The sequence below is a fragment of the Actinia tenebrosa genome, unplaced genomic scaffold (genome assembly GCF_029948245.1).
Source record: "Actinia tenebrosa isolate PJP-AT-01 unplaced genomic scaffold, QUT_ActTen_1.0 PGA_scaffold0__85_contigs__length_37466705, whole genome shotgun sequence".
NCBI lineage: Eukaryota > Metazoa > Cnidaria > Anthozoa > Actiniaria > Actiniidae > Actinia > Actinia tenebrosa.
The window spans coordinates 4638518-4653341 of NW_028292569.1; the positions used below are offsets into that span (position 1 = coordinate 4638518).

The 14824-nt window shown below is 44.1% G+C and overlaps 1 protein-coding gene across 1 annotated transcript; it reads right to left on the reverse strand.

The window, feature by feature from the left end:
* Positions 1-8572: 8572 nt before the first annotated feature.
* On the reverse strand, positions 8573-10429 carry LOC148913313 (uncharacterized). Its single transcript, XM_089025609.1, has 2 exons — positions 10316-10429; positions 8573-10187 (listed from the first exon to the last, which is right to left on the reverse strand). Exons 1-2 carry the CDS (start codon positions 10352-10354, stop codon positions 9003-9005), a joined length of 1224 nt encoding a protein of 407 aa, XP_088881735.1. The 5' UTR covers positions 10355-10429; the 3' UTR covers positions 8573-9002.
* Between the last annotated feature and the right edge of the window lie 4395 nt (positions 10430-14824).

The window sequence follows — 14824 nt, forward strand, 5'->3', positions numbered from 1 at the left end:
TCTCTCTTCTGATTCAAATGGATTACCTTTGGGCAGAAACTTGGAATAAGAGAAGACCTGTTCTCCATTGATTGTAACTAGGGACTAAATCGCAATAGACCTTCGTAAGAGGATCGACTTTCCATTTCACAGGTATGGCTGTGTTGGTAATCGTCTTGCCTGAAGCACATAATAAAGATCCCAATGGGTCAGACTTTCCAAAAGTTACTGAATAGTTTGGCATATTATGTTTGAGGGTCATTTCGTGCGGCAATCCTGTTGTGAGCGTATAACCGTGTTTTGCTAATTCCTTGGCCAGTGTGATTGGTGTGTAATGTCCATCGGGCAGCAATACGCCTTGATAATTGCCGCCGCCTTTATGCTCAGTGATCAAGGCATTGACTAAATATACCAAGAATTGTACAAAGAGCACTAACCAGCCTAACCTTATGGGCTTTGATGGGAGGATTCAAGTAAGTGGTAAAGTCATTTTATCGCTTTCCAAAAGACGATCATATATTTCAGGAAACACAGTTTCCTTCGTTAGAGCAGATACGCCAAAGCTACGCCTCCTGCCAGCCCTGCGACTCCTACGAAGACCAACTCACTATCTTTTTGTTTCTTAGAAGGCTGATAGTAATTCTTAAACTGAGGCTTTCTTAACCCCGTTAATGCCGTGGGGTGTGCCTGTGCATAAAGTTTAAAGGCGTAGTCTGTGTTTTCAAAGTTCTTATCCGCCTGCATCTTGTCTTGGTAGTTCTTATCCAACCAATCCCTGTAAGCTTGTCTTTTTTCATTCCAAGCTGCCACGTCCCTTTGATATTTCTCCAGCGCTAAATCATGCCTCTTCCTTTCGGCGGCTAAATCTCCGCTTTTGTCGCCTCTGACTAATCTATCCAAATACTGACCACCATAATTAGCTCCAGTGAATGCTAAAGCTGCAATAACTCCGCCTGCGATTAAACTAGCCATTTATATTAGACGCAAGCAAAGCTTACGTCGTCGGCAGGTACTTTTCCTTCCGTAGGTAATCCTTTACCATGATAGCCCCGCCTACGGCAGCGGTCATCTTAGCAAAATTAGCGAAGCTCTTGCTTGGGTCTTCAGTAAAGTCTTCTTTGAGCACTTTCTTACCTACCCAACCAATACCCGCAACGATGGAAGTAATAATAGCTGCTTCTTCAACAGTTTTCAATAACGCGGTTGACATTATATTACAAAGCGAGAAGGTTATTACTCCATTTCAGGGATTTTGCTCCTTCTCACGGGCGGCTCCGTAGGCGTGTAATGCGCTGGCTCCAATTTCGCCCCTGGCTTTGCTGCCCGCCATTGTAAGTAGAGGCTACCTGCTGCTATAGCAACTCCTAATGCGCCGATGACGTACCCAGGATTAATGAAGGATTCCTCTTCTCTTTCCTCCACCTTTTCTTCTTTTTGGCTTTGTTCTTCCTATTCATCTCCGCGAGCTTCTTTCCCGCGGCAACTCTGCCTGGGGATTTAGCCTTGGTGATTCGTTGCTCCTCTTGGGGCTGCTCTACCTTCGACTCTGGTTCACTCATTTATATCTAAGGACTTGAAGGACTTGATAAGTACTTGACTAAGTACTTAAGGACGACTTGGAAATAACCTGGGCGCGACCTGACCAAGTACTTGGGGATGACTTAACTAAGTACTTGAGGCGACTTGATCAGGTACCTCAGCAAGTGCTGCCTGGAAGACCTTTTCGACTTCTCTGTCCTTCTTGAAGTCCTTCCAAGAGGCACCAAAGAAGCCCGGAAGTTCCTTCAAGTCAACGTGCTGAGCCACGTGCAAAGCCGCAGAGGCGACTGCCATTAACTTACCGCACTTCAAAGACAACCAGCCGCAGGTTATCTTAAGTTCTTGGGCGATGACATAGTCCTCGCTTATGTCCTTCCGCAGTTGCTCCACGTCGTCTATGGGCAGCGCAAGTCCAAGCAATCTAGTCGCAAGTCGAATAGCTGAGTCTGCTACGGCGTCCGTGGTCTTACTTGCAAGGGCGGCCTCGTATCTCTTATGGAACTTTTTAACTTCCTCTTCCGACAGCTTATTAACTTGCTCATGGGTAAGTTCCTTGCCTATCATTTCTTTGCACTTCCCAGATGACACAAGGATGTTGAGTTGTTCCTTAAGGTTACTTTCATCTAACTGTGTGGGGACTTCATCTAAGAGCTGCTCAATATCCATATACATTAGGAATCATAGATTCCAACCGTGTAGGGAAACCTCAAAGAGAAGATCATCTTGGAATGTTGGTGCGTTTTTAAATGCCGCATGTATTCGTGTAACTGTTCCTTGGATATCTCACCGCCGTAGTCAGAAAGGATGGTTTCCAGGTCAGACTTACTTGGAGTATAAAATACTACGAGAGAGCCTATGTTTTCCCTGAAGGGCTTAGAGACGCTGGTAAGCTGCTGCGAGAGCAACCAAACGCTGATATTGTCGTGTCTGCCGCCGAAAGCGAGCTTAACGAGCTCGGAGGTGCGTCTTTTTACGTCGTCCCCGCAGGCGATGTCATCCAATATGAGTAAAGTCTGTGTATCTTTAGGGAATTGCTAATGCCAGAACTTAAGATGGCTGGATAACTCGTTAGGGTCTAAGATATCTACGAAGAAGTCGTCATCTTTCACTCCTATGCCCGTCCAGGTGCGGTTATTCACGTAGGTGGGACAAAGTAGCACGATATAGTCGAAGCGGTATCTAAAGGGTCCTAATAGCTGCTCCACGACGAACTGCGTTTTGCCGCAGCCGGTGGGTCCTACGATCAGAGCGTTACAAGGAATATGGTTCGGATCCATTATATATACGATGGACCCAGTGGACGCAGTAAGAAGGATTGCCACCGACGCAAAAGATAAAAGAGACACCATAGAAATGCAAAGGGAGGAGATCGATCGGCTGAAAGAGCGCGTGCAGGAATTGTACGATGAAATGTGCGGTCTGAAGCGTGCGGAAAGGTTTGGTGCGCTTTTGACGATGGCCGGTTGGGCAAAAGAAAGCGTGCAGGACTTTATTAAGTATCCCTTATAAGGGTTAATAAATTCTTATTATATAATGAAGTGTAAGGATTGCGACAGGGAGTTCAGTAGCAAACAGGCTTTGCAGTATCACCAAAAAAAGAAGGTATGTTTTAAAGAGGTGGATAACGTCACCACCTGTGGCACTTGCAGCCGACAGTTTAGCAGTAAACAGGCGCTGCGATATCACGTGGAAGGAAGGGTGTGTTTGAAGTCTAAGGAAAGACGCTGTGCTGATTGCAATCGGCTCTTTAGCACGCCCCAAATGTTGCAATACCACCAAGAAAATAGGGTGTGTTTAAAGGATGTGTGTGCGCGCTGCGGGGAGCTCTTAACCGACGCATGGCATCAACATAGATGTCGTGGTAATTATGATTTGGACGTCGTATGCGAGGAGCATGGTGATATCGCTGCGAGATGTTGCCCAGCGGAAACCATAAGGAAGTTAACTCTTCGTAAGAAAGAAATAGACCAACGCTTTACGGAGTTCGACCGCGCCGAAGGTACGCGCTGGGAGAACGCAGAGTATTGGAGTGCGCCCTGTGACGCGTGTGGCGGCTTAAGGAAAGGAGATGATCATATCTGGCAGTGCTTGTGCCCGCAGCATCATCCCCGCGGTTTTAAGGAGTACTTGGATCGCTTTGATGATTGGCATGCTCAAAACATGGAGGTAAGGAAAAGGCGTCCTTAGTTTGCGCAAAGAGTCTCAAAACACACTCTTATATTTATTAATATTCTTTGATTGTTTATTAAGAAGAAAAGAAGAAACATTAATAAATATAAGGACCCCTTTTGTAGAAGGTATGCAGAACTCAATAAGAAAAGAAGAAACATTAATAAATATAAGGACCCCTTTTAAAGGTATATGCTAGCCTACGCAGCCGCCTTCTTAGGAGGATTCCTAATCGCCCTTTCAATATATGGACTGTATTACTTGCGAACTACCTGCCGACTGCATTACGCCACCGATACCCAAACCGCGTAAAAAATACACCTGCCTTCATTGCGACAGGGTATTCTCCGAAGGATCCTTTGTGGGGCATTGGTGCTCCGCGGATCCTAAAGCGCAGCGGACTTTAGCAGACGCGCTTAACTACAAAGAGGAGATGGAGTGACTCTTCTTTCAATGTCAAACTTCCATCGGCCATTTACCTTACCATAGCTGCGTAAGTGGGTGAATTCCTCGCCCTGAATTACGTACCGCACGCAATCCGGCGCCCAAAGGGAATATTCCTTACCTTCTAAGTCTTTGAGGACTAACCGTAAACGGTCGATGTCTTCGAAGACGACGTAATTTTTTATTTCGTATGCTTTACCGTGGACAAGATCACGCCAGTGAGTCAAGCTGAGCTTCATTATACCTATGGAATATCTTTAGGTGCGTTTTCAAAGTGGCGTAGGACTTAAACCGCTTTACACAGCCCTTACAGGGAATACGAATGCCATCCGCGTAATCCATCAGGGCACGGCAGATAATGTCGTAATCGTTGCTAACCATCGTTAGGTAACCATTTACGTCAAGCTGTGAGATTTTCTTAGATTGCTTCGCGGATAAGACGCCGTTTCCTTTTGGGGTTTTCAACTCAATACACAACCCGCGGTATTTCTTATGCGCATTTAGGATTAAAAGGTCGGGTTGACCGGCTTGGTAGCCTTTTCGCCAGCAGGTTATTCGCTTGCTGTCTGAATCTTGAAGTTCGCCAAGACCCGGCGCTATGATGAAATCGGGGTAAAACCTACGTGTGTAGTCGACGACCTTCGCGTGTAGGTCGGCTTCATTTTCGATCTTGAATACTAACTTGTTTGGGCCGCCAAACCGCCTTTCTATTGCATATTTACCCGTTTTCCTTAGCGCGGGTAGGACTTCCTCAAAGACCCAATCACGAAACTCCACAGCTTTGGGTAGTTTGGAGCTAAATATCAGTTCGTACAAACCAGGTTCGGATATAAACACGGCATTTGGTTGCGTAGTAAAGGAGCGGTGATTCGCAGCCCCTTGTAGATCAACCCATTTTTTCTGGTATTTCTCAGATACGTGTGCTCTAATTGCATCTCTAGGGCGCTCATAGCCCAACGCCAAAGCCACCTCCTTTGCTTTGAAGTACAAAGTTTCGCCTTGCACTATGCATTGCAGTTTGGTGTCGTTGTTTTCAAATACGCGAAGCATTGTATATTTAAGAAATATTTTAACATTAATATGCAACGCTCTTTAGCTGATTCATTTCTACGCTCAGTTGCGCGTCCGACACCACGAAAACGTAGCAGTTTATCTTATCACCGTCGCCCGCACTGGCGTTTTTGGTGCGCTTGATCTCCAATGTTATGCCATCCTGCGTATTTACTAGACGTAAGCCCTGACCATGCAGGTCTTCGTCGTTGATGGTGCGCATATCAATCCACAGCGCATACTTATCCTTAAAGAATTCCTCGGGGCTAATTTGGTCGCCAAACTTGCGCTTTGCCTCCCTGTACACGTCTGCGGGCTTTATCCCCTGGGAGTAAACCTTGTTTGGGACTCCGTTAATATTCACGCCGACGTTAGTAATGTTAGGGTTGTGAAAGGCTTCGGAGTCGCGCTTACCGGCCTCGTAGGGTTTAGCAAACACCAACATTAACCCCGTGAGACTTCTTCGGGGGAGGTTAATGCTTTGGTTGATAACCTCATCCGTCTTATCCAAGAAGCTAAATGTCTTATACATCACTACGTGGTCGTAAAGGAATGCCTTACCGGAGCTGTATTCCATGCCAGCGCTACGGGCCAGCTCTTCGCTGTACACGGTCTCATACTGCAGCTCTAAGTTGGTGATAGAATAGGGATCCACAGCTCCACTGATTGCGCTGTCCATTCCTCCTATAACGTTCGTGGTGTCTGCTAACGTTACTTCAAACTGCAACTCGGATAACTGTCTGGGGTAATACGCGCCATGGTTCGTAATTACTTCGAAATCCAAGGGGATAACGTACTTGCTACCATAGGCGGTCTTTACCCTCGTTGCGTCTGCTACTGCGGTTGCTCCACTGGAGTCCGTAGGCGCGGGGTTAGTATCGCTGCGAAGCTTACGAAGGATAACGCTTCCAATTCCCTGCTCTATCTTTTGTGCACGGTCGAAGGCTGTTAGCCACAGATCCTTATACGTGGTGTACAAATCGTACCTATTCAAATCCAAGAGGGATTCCCCTGCGAACTTGATTCTCATCTTAGAGACGAGGTTCCTACCCACATTATTGACGGTATAGCGCTTGTCCTTGGTGCTTGGTTGTATTGCTAGGTCAAACCTTAAAGCCAAGGTACCAGGAACCAATACTAGGTTATCCGTTAGGCGGGGCACGCCTACGTACAGCGTCTCCCCCGGCTTTGCGCTAGAAGGTGTGAATGTGACCCGGTGAAAGGTGCGTTCTGCTTTTAGTCCGCCAACCTGCTTAGGTAATACGTTGGGATTTAACTTTGAGCTTATCATATATAATGGAAGTAGAAGGAACAGACCCCGACTTCGATCCCACCACTGAGGAAGGTCAGGCTGACATTAACGACGGTGACGAAGAACCGCTGCTTCCTACCCAACAAGTCGACGATTCCCTAAGGAATAGAATTGCAAAGGCCCTAAGACATCCCAAAGCACGCGAGTACACGTTTCCGCGTGAGCACATAGAGCTTCAAAACATGGGCGAGCCGCAAGCAGCCGCGCGGGAAACCGTAGAGTGGGCAAAGCAGGAGCTAGAGCTGCGCTACGACAACTTTGATGCTGACGACGTAAAGCTCACGGAAAAGGGAAACAAAGTCCTCATAAGCGTCCAAGACTTAAGATTTCCCGACAAAGACCGCTGGACAAAACCGCAAAACCTCTTTGATGAGGAGGGCAACGTTAGGGGTGACGTCTTGAGATTAAGAGGCTTTCAGCGTGCTACTAGAAGCCTGTTAGAAAGGCTGCACAACTTAACCGAAAGGACCAACGCGGAAAAACGTGCCGCGGAGCTGCAAAGGGAGTTAAGAGAAAAAGATGTAGAATATGCAAAGCAAGGTCAGCTACTTGCCGATGCTGAAAAGAAGTCCGCCCATCAAGATGAAAGAATAAAAGAAATAGGAAATCAGGTGGATCAGGCCTTACGCGAATTAGACAAAGCACGGGAGGACTTAGGAGAAGCCCAAAGCTCTGGCGCCTCAGTGGAAGCGCTGCGGGAAACGTTGGAAGAAAGGGAGGAGGAATACATGAAGCAAAACCAGCGGCTTGCCGACGCGCATAGGAGGGAGGTCGAATTTAAAAATCAAGAAATAAGGGAGCTGGTAGACCAAAGAACCCAAATTCGACGCGAAAGAAATCAAACTCAAAGGGCTCTTAACCTCGCCCTGCAAGAGTTAGACTTAATTAAAGACGATACCGATAACCTGCAAACCACCATAGCCGGCTCTTTAGTGGAACGGCGACGGTTAATGGCTGAAATCAATACTAAGGAGGAACAAATCCGGCAAAGAGATCAGGCTATTGAAGACCTGGAGGGACAAATAGAGCGGCAGCAAGAAGTAATCGAGGACCAAACTCGTACCGAGGAAGAAAGGGAGGCAGCTCAAAGGGAAGTAGAAATCCTTCAGGAAAGAGTCGCGGAATTACAGGCGCAAAAGGACAACCTGGAAAAAGAGCTGGGGCTTACCACCAAGGAAAAGGTAAAAAGAGCTCTGGTGAAGTATGGTATTCCGCTGGCATTTGCGGTTGCTATTTCGAGCGTAGTAGGAGTCATCCTATCCACGCTTAAGGCTACGGGCGCGGGCGTAAAGAAATTAGGCAGTGGGCTGACGGACTTGGGAAAAAAGATGGCAGCCGGTCTTCCTGGGCTGCTGGGTTCGGTTGTTTCCTTGGCACTTAGGGCCGGCGGAGAACTGCTAAAGTTTGTGGGCAACAACATTTGGATCTTGGTCGTCGCTATTGGGGTGGTACTCCTGAAGAAGATGAAGGCTTAATCTTATCCTTGTGTATTATGTCGGGCTTATCGTTGTCGGGTGTCCGAGGCGTTCTCGACTGGGGATAAGTAAAGATAGTATTCGCGCCGCCCTGATAATGCGGAACTAGTGGTATAGCGGTCATAGTACTAATGGTCTTATGATGCCAGGTCCTGTCGGGGGTGTTAGCGTATCCGTCCGTGCTATTTATGAAAGCATAATAACCAAGATTGCTACTACCGTCAGGGTAAATCTGTAACTTAGCATACTTACAATTGACTACCATTTGAAACGTAGCCACGTAAAACGCCTCATTACTAAATGGATATGGCTGCGCCGAGAAATGAGTAGGACTTCGATTGTTGGTCAATGCCCTATAAGGAGCTAAGGGCTCATCATTCTCGTCAACCAACCTAAACCCTATGATTCCCGCCCGCCCCGAGGTAACGTTAATGCTACAAACGATCAACGCAAGACCTCCAACTTCAACCCACATCCCAATATCGAGCCAGGTGTGATCAGTATACCGCTCATCCCTTAAGTAATAAGCGTAATGGGCTTCCTTCCAATGTGGATTCATATATTTCAGCAAATAAATTTGCTTCTAAAGGCTAAGCACCGTAAGAGTGCTTATCAGGTCTCGTGGTTATAGGTCGTATCCCTTTGATTTTCTATGCTATTTACGCAAACGCTCCCAGTGTCGTCTACGCGTATTTGCAGCTTTACCTTCCCATGACAATCAGCAACCATGTGAAAAGTCCAAGTCGTAAGATTCTCAGCGCTATTCGTTGGCGGCTCTACGGAGAAATGCGCAGGCTCCCTGTTGTTCGTTTTCGTACGCATAGGCTGCAGTATGCCATTCTCATCCAGGAACCTGAAGCCCACGTTGGCATGGCTGCTCGTGCCAATGCAAATACTACAAAGGATCAATTTCTTTCCTGAGTAGTTCAAATTCACGGACATGCCCGTGACATCAACCCAAGATGCCTGGGTGTATTTTTTCTCGCCTGTGTAAGTCGTATAAACACAATCTACTCCAGCTACGTAGGGGTTGTTCATCGCCATATATAATAGCTCAGACCAATGCTTGCAGCGGTTAAGCCGACCTTTAGTAAGTTATGGTCATATTCCTCAGGTATCGCAGGCAGGGCCTTCTTTGATGGTTTCTTAACTACGGGTAGCTTCGTTTCATGCGACTTTTTTGACTTCTCCACGAAATGGGGGATGTTCCTAAGAGTGTCAGAGTTCACGTCGTTCACCCCAAACTTCATATCCTTAGTAGCTCGTTGAAGTTTGTTGTTGTATCCTACTACAGAACCAGTATTTATAGATAAATTACTAGGCATTAACCAACAACCCGGGGCTACTGCATAGTCCAACCTCGCCTTAGAATTTTGTATAGCTAGTTGGTAACGCTGTACGCCCTTGCTAATGTCGCCCTCCAAGATCGAACTTTCGAATAAGATCAAGGCTTCGGCTCGCGTCTCTTCTGCGGCGCCGGTATTCCCCACTATACTCGATCGGGTGTTTACCTGAGCTCCAAGGATGGAATACACGTAAGCTTCTATGCTGCGGTTCAAACGGGCAAGGCCGGCTTTGGTTAGTCCTTTACCTTCTGGGGGTATGAAATTAAAGTATTGCTTCGTTTGCTCGTCGTTGGTAATCTTGATAATCAGCGGGTTAGCCCCTGCATACTTACCGCCCTCGTCTTTGAACAGAGGTCCGTCTCTGACTTCCTTAGTGGTTTTGGCATTTGGTTCAAAGAAGGTGCTACTGTCGTGAGTTTCCTTATGATACCCAGTGTTCCATCGTAGATTCAATGCATGAACTTCCCTGTTGCTTAGCTCGTGCCCACCAATCCCCCAATAAGCCCAAATATGCCCCAAGCCATTGTTAGCACCGACAGTGCATCTAAAATCCTTCCCTACAACACCAAACTCCTTACAAAGTCGGTCGTAAGCAGGAACGTTGTATTTATTATCTCTTGGATAAAACGTGGCATCTCCCGGCAGCGCAATAACACCCATCTCATGCAGTATTCTTCGGACGGTAAAGTGGAAGTGAAACATAAATATCGAATTCTTCATCAACTTCGCACTTACACCGCAGCCGCTGGTGGCACACCAAACCGCAAAGTTTAGTTGCTGCGGCCAATAACGCATGTTAGGACCACTTAACCATTCATGAGATTCCTTAGCGGTGGTATGATTAATGGGTACGTCTTTGAAGATATCTCGCACCTTTAACGAAAAGGAATGGTTGTTAGAGATCCGCATGTTCAATGTCAAATCCAAACTTGGATGTTTATCAAATGAAACCGCGGGTATCGGATAAGTACCGGTACCAAGCAATAATTCCTTTGACCAACCTTGCACGGGTTTTGGATGTGTTGGTGTGGGTTTAACATAACCAGAATTCTTCAGTTGATTGTCTATCTGATCGACCAGCGTAGGTTTCAAATCCTCGTTGCTGTACATCCTAGAGCCGTCATAGTAAATCCCATCGGGTCTCCTTTCGAACTTACTAGGGTCTGCATGCGGAAACATCTTCCTAAATGCTCTCCAATTCCAGTAATCCCGGTTGTCGTGATGTGGCTGCTCCTCAATATCATTCCCAAAAGCGTCGTACATTAGTATATATAATGGATGTTATACCATCAGCACCTCAGTTGTACCCAGATGTTCCCTATACTACACCTAATGAACTAAACGCCGAAAACTTTCGTCTGAATAAAGCGAACTTAATCCTGGCTTACTTGGAAGGGCAGGTAAAACACTATGAAAAAGTTAGAAAAAAGTACGTTAGAGCCCGGAGTACGCTACATAAGATTGCGATAACTTCAGGATCCATATCTGTTGTGTTAACGGGCTCTGGCGTTGCTACTTCGCTTACTGGGCCGGGAATAATCGTTGGAGTTCCTTTGGCCGGCGTTGGGGCAGCTTGTGGTATCATTTCGGCTGTTGCTACGGGTATTATGAAAAAGCTATCCACGAAAATATCCAAGCATGACACGACAATAGCTCTATCTAGGGCTAAAGTAAATACTATTACCGATCTTGTCTCAAAGGCCTTGCGTGACAGAAAGATAGACGACGTAGAATTCTCGCTTATTCTGGCCGAAGAAGACAAATACGAGAAATTAAAGACGGACATAAGGAATAAAAAAACAGTCGTAAAAGATCTTTCCGAGGAATCTCGCAAAAAGATTTACCAAGAAGCGAAAGAAGAGCTTCAAAGAAAGCTTGCTCAGTAAACATCTGCTTTGAAAAAAGCGTGACAGGATCTATTTACATATTGAACGTCAGTCTGGAAATTACGCGTAATCTTATGCCATAAGATTTATGCTAATTACTCATCTTATGGCATAAGATTTATGCTATTCGCTCATCTTATGGCATAAGATTTATGCTATTCGCTCATCTTATGCCATAAGATTCACTATCTTCTCGGAATCCATCCTAACAGGGGGTGGTTGGGGTCAATTTCGTAAAATATTTCGTAGATTACGTCAGGGTAATAAGGAATATCCTTATCCAGCCGACAAAACATCCACTCGGCTTTTGTCATATCAGAAACCTCGGGAATAGACTTACCGGTAATTTCAGACAAAAGATAGGGAATAGCTTTGTAATATTTCCCTAGTTTTAATTTTTTCAGCGTTTTCCGTAGACTTTGCGGGGTTGGCTCTTCTAAATGGTCTATGATTTTCTTCTTTACTTCGTCGCTTAAATATATCGGATGTAAACCTTGGATATGACTCATCCAGTCCCTGAAGTATTTTAATCTCTTATATGGCGTTTTCTTACGACCTCCATTGGCGTAATATTGCTCTTTGGTAGCATTTGGTACGGCATTACGAATATTCTTACCACACTCGTAACACTGTGCTGACGTGTCATCTTCTATTTGCATTTTTTTACCACAACACCAAAAGGGTTCTGGCTTAGGTACGATAACTTTAGGTCTTAGACAAATTATGCAAAAGTCGTTAACGAACTTCTTACATTCGTGCATCGTATATTTATAAGATATTTTAACCTCCGTTTGCGATAAATCTGCTGTACCCGTCTTCGTAAATCCGCGAGTTAAACCCGTATATCTTTGGCATCGATCGCGAGTCCCCCTACCTGCTGCTCTATGTCATTCATAGATATTATTAATGAAGGCACGAGACAAGCAAGGAATAAAATATTCATTCCAGAATCAATAAAAAGAGTCGTACTTGTGATTTATAACAAAAAAAGAGATTACTTGATTCCTTCAATTTAGATGTCTAATAGTAATTGTAGTTCATAAATTTCAGATTACGAACAATAAAATTTCAAGGAATTTTCGAATAAAGGATGCAAAATGGAATCATTTTTTAATATGTATTTTTTATTGGTAACACTTTTGACTCATTTTCACACCTTTTGAGAAGATATGCATTATTTATGAAGGATGTAAAATAGGTCATTTTTGGCCATTTTGGGGCAAAAGGCATGGACTATAGCCCATGGTTTTGATCGATTTTGGTCCATTTTCACACCTTTTGGGAAGATATGCATTATTTATGAAGGATGTAAAATAGGTCATTTTTGGCCATTTGGGGGCAAAAGGCATGGACTATAGCCCATGGTTTTGATCGATTTTGGTCCATTTTCACACCTTTTGGGAAGATATGCATTATTTATGAAGGATGTAAAATAGGTCATTTTTGGCCATTTTGGGGCAAAAGGCATGGACTATAGCCCATGGTTTTGATCGATTTTGGTCCATTTTCACACCTTTTGGGAAGATATGCATTATTTATGAAGGATGTAAAATAGGTCATTTTTGGCCATTTGGGGGCAAAAGGCATGGACTATAGCCCATGGTTTTGATCGATTTTGGTCCATTTTCACACCTTTTGGGAAGATATGCATTATTTATGAAGGATGTAAAATAGGTCATTTTTGGCCATTTTGAGGCAAAAGGCATGGACTATAGCCCATGGTTTTGGTCGATTTTGGTCCATTTTCACACCTTTTGGGAAGATATGCATTATTTATGAAGGATGTAAAATAGGTCATTTTTGGCCATTTTGGGGCAAAAGGCATGGACTATAGCCCATGGTTGTGATCGATTTTGGCCCATTTTCACACCTTTTGGGAAGATATGCATTATTTATGAAGGATGTAAAATAGGTCATTTTTGGCCATTTGGGGGCAAAAGGCATGGACTATAGCCCATGGTTTTGATCGATTTTGGTCCATTTTCACACCTTTTGGGAAGATATGCATTACTTATGAAGGATGTAAAATAGGTCATTTTTGGCCATTTGGGGGCAAAAGGCATGGACTATAGCCCATGGTTGTGATCGATTTTGGTCCATTTTCACACCTTTTGGGAAGATATGCATTATTTATGAAGGATGTAAAATAGGTCATTTTTGGCCATTTTGAGGCAAAAAGCATGGACTATAGCCCATGGTTTTGATCGATTTTGGTCCATTTTCACACCTTTTGGGAAGATATGCATTATTTATGAAGGATGTAAAATAGGTCATTTTTGCCCATTTGGGGGCAAAAGGCATGGACTATAGCCCATGGTTTTGATCGATTTTGGTCCATTTTCACAGCCTTTTGGGAAGATATGCATTACTTATGAAGGATGTAAAATAGGTCATTTTTGGCCATTTTGGGGCAAAAGGCATGGACTATAGCCCATGGTTTTGATCGATTTTGGTCCGTTTTCACGCCTTTTGGGAAGATATGCATTATTTATGAAGGATGTAAAATAGGTCATTTTTGGCCATTTTGGGGCAAAAGGCATGGACTATAGCCCATGGTTTTGATCGATTTTGGTCCGTTTTCACACCTTTTGGGAAGATATGCATTGTTTATGAAGGATGTAAAATAGGTCATTTTTGGCCATTTTGGGGCAAAAGGCATGGACTATAGCCCATGGTTTTGATCGATTTTGGTCCGTTTTCACACCTTTTGGGAAGATATGCATTATTTATGAAGGATGTAAAATAGGTCATTTTTGGCCATTTTGGGGCAAAAAGCATGGACTATAGCCCATGGTTTTGGTCGATTTTGGTCCATTTTTACACCTTTTGGAGAAATATGCATTATTTATGAAGGATGTAAAATAGGTCATTTTTGGGCAAAAAGCATGGGCTATAGCCCATGGTTTTGGTCGATTTTGGTCCATTTTTACACCTTTTGGAGAAATATGCATTATTTATGAAGGATGCAAAATAGGTCATTTTTGGCCATTTTGGGGCAAAAAGCATGAACTATAACTCATGTTTTTGGTTTATTTTGGCCCATTTTCACACCTTTTTGAAAAATATGCATTATTTATGAACGATGCAAAGCATGCCGTTTTTAGCCATGGACTATAGCCCATGAACGGTTTCTCTGACTAGTACTTTAAGGAAGTAAGTGACAGGAAATTGTCTTAAATTTGATTATATTTTATTTGACATGAATCATATTTCGTACAAAATCAATAATAATTATAAGAATAAAAAACATGTGTAATCTAAAGTCTTCCTCTCATTGTTTTTTGGATATTAGTAATCAAAAAATTTTCATTAAACATCTTCCCACAGACCCCCCTCCACTCCCCCCCCCCCCCCCCCCGCAATTTCTCATCCCATTCCTTTTTCCAATCTGTCTAACTACTGACGATAGTATGTGATTTGAATAATCGCACCCAGACCCACAGACACACCTACACACAGAAGTGTTATCCACTTTAAACCCTGGGGTAATGCTTACAAACAAAATAAAAAATAAATATACAAAGGAAATTTAAAAACAAATTAAAATTCAACTAAGATGGTGGTTAAGAAATCCTTCAATAAAATGATCAAATAATAATAATGGTCGCGTATTATGAAAAACAA